Below are 6,000 nucleotides of genomic sequence, written 5' to 3'. Positions count from 1 at the left end.
GATGGCGGCATTGTCATCCTATGGGGGCATAGCCATGGTAGCCAAAATAAGAAACCTAAGCATGATGGGACTTTAATTTCGTATTTAAGTCAGGAACCACACTTGTGTGGAAGCACCTGCTTTCCATATACTTTGTATCCCTCATTTAGTCAAGTGTTTCCTTTATTTTGGCAGTTACCTGTACATAAAAAGCATTTTTGGCAACTATTTCCAAGAAAATGTAATCTATAATAAATATTTGACAAATCAACAATTCCCTCTGAGTAATTCTGGAGAATATATCTAAGGATAACCACACAAACTTTGGTGAACGTAGATGCTTCTGAAGCTGAGAAAAATGAGTTGGCCTGTGGGAAGAGTCTGACTTTTGAGAAATGACAGTTAAAAGACAAGTACACTGAATTCTGCATACCAATCGCCAAATGCCTATTTTGACCAAATCTCTTCAAAGTAAGTTACTAGATATAGTCCAGTTTGTAACATTCTCTATGAAATTGACTTTAAAATGTGTGATTCAATGTAGTGAACTTTGAAATTATGGATGTATGTCCACTTTAAAGTGATTAAAATTCATGAAATATTGATGACGGTAGGATGATAAACAAACTAAAAAATACATTTACATTAGTTTCTTTTTTTCATTTTCATGTTTACTTTTTGAAAGTTCTCAAATTAAAGGACCAAAATATCAAGTAGATGCAAAAATGCCATTTCAGTCTGTGGTGCCTGGCCTTAAGATTTGTTTTATTCAAGCCCCTTAACCATGAGCTGGCAGTGAGGGCACTACAGTTGTAATGTACAGAAGGCATGTGAATGGGGCCATTGCAATGTTTTAAATAAAGCTACCTTTTCTTTAAATAGACATTTGTGATTATACAAAACACACCGACATGTAACTTTCATGATACATGGACTTGACAGATACTGTGTACATTAAGGCTTTGTTTTTGCATTTAAGATTGCTGCTGAACATTAATATGTGAAAAACATTAGTAAAGCTTTATCAGGCATTTTGCAATGACACTTTTGCCTGTCCTGTCATACGAGATAGCCTTGAGCAGATTTGAGAACAGTTTCAATTCTTTGCCCTTACCCCATCTCACATTACTGATGACATGCCAATAGTAACTTCATTCTGGTTTAAGATGTTCCTCCCTTAAAAGTTGTAACTTTTTAACTTAACACTGTGATAGTAAGCAGCTCTTAGAAAATCACTAAATAATACTGATGTCCTTCAAATATGTTCTATCATTGATACATTCACAGGTCCAGTTCTCTCCCACACCCTAGTTTCAATTTCAATGGGTGCAGTAGTTTCAAGCTAAGCATTGGTGGTGATGTTTGGTCTACAACAGAATGTTCCAGTAGTTACCAGTCCATTAAGGTTTTTTGAGTTCTGTCTATTGCCAAGCCCCACTCTGCATTCTACATCCAGAAATACTGTAAACAAGTTCAAATTCATTTTCATACACCAACATACAATGCACCCATTCTTGATCAATAACCGTTCCCGAATTTCAGAAAAAGTTCAATTTAGTGTGTTGATTTTTCAGTCGTCTCACATTCACAGGTGACATGTGGGGTGTGTGAAATAGGACCTGGATGAGTTTGCAGTTTGTCCCATCACCCATACTTTGAGGTTTTTAACGACCCACACCTGCTGATGAACTGCAAGCTGAGTGAGTGAGTGAGTGAGTGAGTGAGTGAGTGAATGCAGTCAGTCAGTCACACAGCCATCCCCACGCCCAGTAGAGTAACTAACTCCCCTCCAGTGGTGAAGGCAGAGGAGAGGCAGGGCAAGGAGATGATACAGACCCCTGGTCTGGGAAGGCACAGCACAGAGAGGCCTGTAGGAGACCGATGACCCCCCTCCCTTTCAGAGTCCCAGCCCCTCCATGAGTGAGACGGAGCGGAAGACCAAAGCCAGGAAGCCGGTCCCCAGCAGGTCTCCCAGGGCTGTCAGGTAGGGGATGGAAAAGTTATCTGGGTCCAGACTCCTCCTCCACATCAGACGGACTATCAGGTCAGCCACATAGAGGAGGATGCCCACCTGGAGGAACATCCCATACAGACAGACAATCAATCACACATCAGATTTGAATGAGAAATCCATAAGTCCTTATACGTCAATAACTCTATAATGAAAAGTCCTTATAACGTTGTATGAGACTTTACCAAACTCCATCAGTGGACCAGTGACTGAGGGTAGCAGGCGAGGGCATAGGGTGTACCTGGAGAAGGGTGGCACACAGGTAGCAGACGATGAAGGTGACAGTGAGGGCAGTGTGGCCTCCTTGGAGCAGAGAGATGGTATAGAGGAACACCAGGTGACCAGGCACCACCAGTAGGAACAACACCCTCGCTGACTTGGAGTTCACACCTGGAGAGACAAAGGCAACTAATGAATACTGTAGGTAGCTTTCTTATCTAGTTAGTTACTGTGGAAGCACTGGCTGAAAGGTAAATACAGTGCCTTTGGAAAATATTCAGACTCCTTGACTTTTTCCACATTTTGTTACATTACATCCTTATTCTAAAATGGATTAAATGTTAGTTTTTCTCTTATCAATCTACACACAATATCCCATAATGACAAAGCAAACACAGGTTTTTAGACATTCTTACAAATTTATTAAACATAAAAACCGGAAATATCACATTTACATAGGTATTCAGACCCTTTACTCAGTACTTTATTGAAGCACCTTTGGCAGTGATTACAGCCTCAAGTCTTCTTGGGTATGACGCTACAAGTTTGGCACCCCTGTATTTGGGGAGTTTCTCTGCAGATCCTCTCAAGCTCTGTCAGGTTGGATGGGGAGCGTGGCTGCACAGCTATTTTCAGGTCTCTCCAGAGATGTTCAATCGGGTTCAAGTCCGGGCTCTGGCTGGGCTACTCAAGGACATTCAGAGACTTGTCCCGAAGCCACTCCTGCGTTGTCTTGGCTGTGTGCTTAGGGTCGTTGTCCTGTTGGAAGGTGGACCTTTGAGGTCCTGAGTGCTCTGGAGCAGGTTTTCATCAAGGATCTCTCTGTACATTGCTCCGTTCATCTTTCCCTATATCCTGACTAGTCTCCCAGTCCCTGCCACTGAAAAACATCCCCACAACATGATGCTGCCACCACCATGCTTCACCGTAGAGAATGTCCCAGGTTTCCTCCAGATGTGACGGTTGGTATTCAGGCCAAAGAGTTCAATCTTGGTTTCATCAGACCATAGAATCTTGTTTCTCATGGTCTGAGAGTCCTTTAGGTGCCTTTTAGCAAATTCCAAGCAGGCTGTCATGTGCCTTTTACTGAGGAGTGGCTTCCGTCTGACCACTGTACCATAAAGGCCTGATTGGTGGAGTGCCGCAGAGATGGTTGTCCTTCTGGAAGGTTCTTCCATCTCCACAGAGGAACTCTAGAGCTCTGTCAGAGTCACCATCGGGTTCTTGGTCACCTCCCTGACCAAGGTCCTTCTCCCCCGATTGCTCATTTTGGCCTGGCGGCAAGCTCTAGGAAGTGTCTTGGTGGTTCCAAACTTCTTCCATTTCAGAATGATGGAGGCCACTGTGTTCTTGGGGACCTTCAATGCTGCAGAAATATTTTTGTACCCTTCCCCAGATCTGTGTCTCGACACAATCCTGTCTCAGAGTTCTATGGACAATTCCTTCGACCTCATGGATTGGTTTTTGCTCTGACATGCACTGTCAACTGTGGGACCTTATATAGACAGGTGTGTGCCTTTCCAAATCATGTCCATTCAATTGAATCTACCACAGGTGGATTCTAATCAAGTTGTAGAAACATCTCATGAATGATCAATGGAAACAGGATGCACCTGTGCTCAATTTTGAGTCTCATAGCAAAGGGTCTGAATACTTATGTAAATAATGTATTTCTGTTTTTTATTTGTAATACATTTGCAAAAATTTCTAAAAACCTGTTTTCGCTTTGTCATTATGGGGTATTGTGTGTAGATTGATGAGGGGAAAAAATAATTGTATACATTTTAGAATAAGGCTGTATCATAACAAAATGTGGAAAAAGCGAAGGGGTCTGAATACTTTCCGAATGCACTGTATGTACAAATACTATGATGAAGAGAGGACAAATATAACAAGAATGGCAAGAGAGTGGTTCCAAAGAGTAAAGTTCATATTTGATAAATCACAAACAGAGAGGATGTCACTGGCATATATTCTCCCTGTTTTGTTCCCCACAGACATATATACATGCAATCCATGACCCTCTATAGAAAGACAGAGTGGAGGAGCCTTTCCTGAGGTGAAGAAGGTAGTGAAGGGGCTGGGCCAGTGCTGTCTCATCTTATAGGGCAAGACTCCAGGCATGCTCCAGAAGTGAAGGTAGGTTGAGAGCCGACTGGCCTGGATGGCCACCAAGTTCCCTCCAACACCTGAGGGGAACCACCAAGCATGGAAAGAATATCAACCACACAAGTCTCCTATTATATAGTCACATGCTTTTCCATTGAAATATGAAACATGACTCTCTATATGTAAAACACATATGTTGTCCACCACATGCTTTTGACTTCATAAGGATATACTCTTAGGAATTGTTGATTTATTTCATTTCTTATTTGATTGATCAATTCCACATTGATAGATCCCTGATTGTAGAGGTCTGCACGGGACTGATGTCTTCATCCTGCGCCCTCAGCTTTTCATACCGCACCTGCCCGCTCCCGCTGGCTTTTTGTCTGACTCCCACCCCGCTCCCTGGTCTCCAACCCAACCACAGTCCTGCAATGTTATTTTAGGCATATGTGACACAGCTCGCTTGACAGCCATGGTTCCAGCAAGTGTGCGCCCTATACTATAGGTAATATCAAAATGCGCTAAAATAACCTAAGAAATAGGCTAGGTTAAATTACCCGAGATTTTCACGTAGCCCATTATATTAGGCTATCGGTATTACTGGGCTATATCAGCCAATATGCTAGACGTAGTTTGAAGAATGCAGAGTTGGAGAGAGAGCGGACACTTGCACTTTCTCTTGAGCTACGTTTAGCTTAGGCCTAATAGCCTACCTTTCAGGAGAGGGACAACTCTCAGACGGACACAAATATGGGTTATCAATATATATTTCTAGGCAATGTAGTAAACTATAGCCTAATCATATTTAGGAAGTTAATTTCCTTGGAAAGATATCTGCCTGTGCTTCTGCATAGGATAAAGCCTAGTACTCTATTTAATTGAGATCACAAGCACACCTGATATCGCACGCTCAATTAGGAGAGGATATGGATACTGAACTTGAAGCAGCAAGAATGATGAGAGCAGACACTTGCACTTTCTCACGAGCTACCTTTTGCATATAGGATTTAGCCTACCTTTTAGGAGCGGGACGATTTGCAGGCAGAGACAAAGAAATGGGTAATCCATATTTATTGAAAAGGTTGCACCTCGACTCTTGTTGGTTGAGTGCCCGCCACTTCTTTCCATTATCAATATGAATTTACCGACACTGTAAACTATATAGCCTAATCATATTTAAGTTAATTTCCTTGAAAAGATACACTAAATCACCAAAAGTATGTGGACACCCCTTCAAATTAGTGGATTCGGCTATTTCAGCCACACCCGTTGTTGACAGGTGTATAGAATCCAGCACACAGCCATGCAATCTCCATAGACAAACATTGGCAGTAGAATGGCCTTACTGAAGATCTCAGTGACTTTCAATGTGGCACTGTCATAGGATGGCACCTTTTCAAAAAGTCAGTTCGTCAAATTCCTGCCCTGCTAGATTTGCCCCAGTAAACTGTAAGTGCTGTTATTGTTTAGTGGATACGTCTGGGAGCAACAACGGCTCAGCCGCCAAGTGGTAGGCCACACAAGCTCACAGAATGGGGCTGCCGAATGCTGTCTCACCAGTATTGTCTTCACATCTCATTCTCACTCAGGCGAAGAGAGTCATGCATGTCTCATGGTAGAGTTAATAACTCAACTCACCCATTTCCATCCTTGTATAATGTGTTCCGAAACCATTTTCT

The 6,000-nt window shown here is 42.4% G+C and overlaps 1 protein-coding gene across 3 annotated transcripts in view; it reads right to left on the bottom strand.

The window, feature by feature from the left end:
* Positions 1 to 723: 723 nt before the first annotated feature.
* The window catches only part of LOC121545912 (solute carrier family 41 member 1), a 28,880-nt gene continuing 23,603 nt past the window's right edge, over positions 724 to 6,000 (bottom strand). For all 3 annotated transcript variants that reach the window (XM_041856829.2, XM_041856830.2, XM_041856831.2), the window contains exons 9-11: positions 4,264 to 4,398; positions 2,232 to 2,380; positions 724 to 2,050 (exon numbers count right to left, since the gene is read on the bottom strand). In XM_041856829.2, coding sequence (XP_041712763.1) covers positions 1,877 to 2,050; positions 2,232 to 2,380; positions 4,264 to 4,398 — 458 coding nt within the window. In that variant the 3' untranslated portion in view covers positions 724 to 1,876. The remainder of the gene's footprint in view (positions 2,051 to 2,231; positions 2,381 to 4,263; positions 4,399 to 6,000) is intronic.

The sequence above is a fragment of the Coregonus clupeaformis genome, chromosome 30, assembly GCF_020615455.1.
Source record: "Coregonus clupeaformis isolate EN_2021a chromosome 30, ASM2061545v1, whole genome shotgun sequence".
NCBI classification, from domain to species: domain Eukaryota; kingdom Metazoa; phylum Chordata; class Actinopteri; order Salmoniformes; family Salmonidae; genus Coregonus; species Coregonus clupeaformis.
Note: the sequence above shows the minus strand (reverse complement) of the source record. Positions and strands in the feature narration are given on the sequence as shown.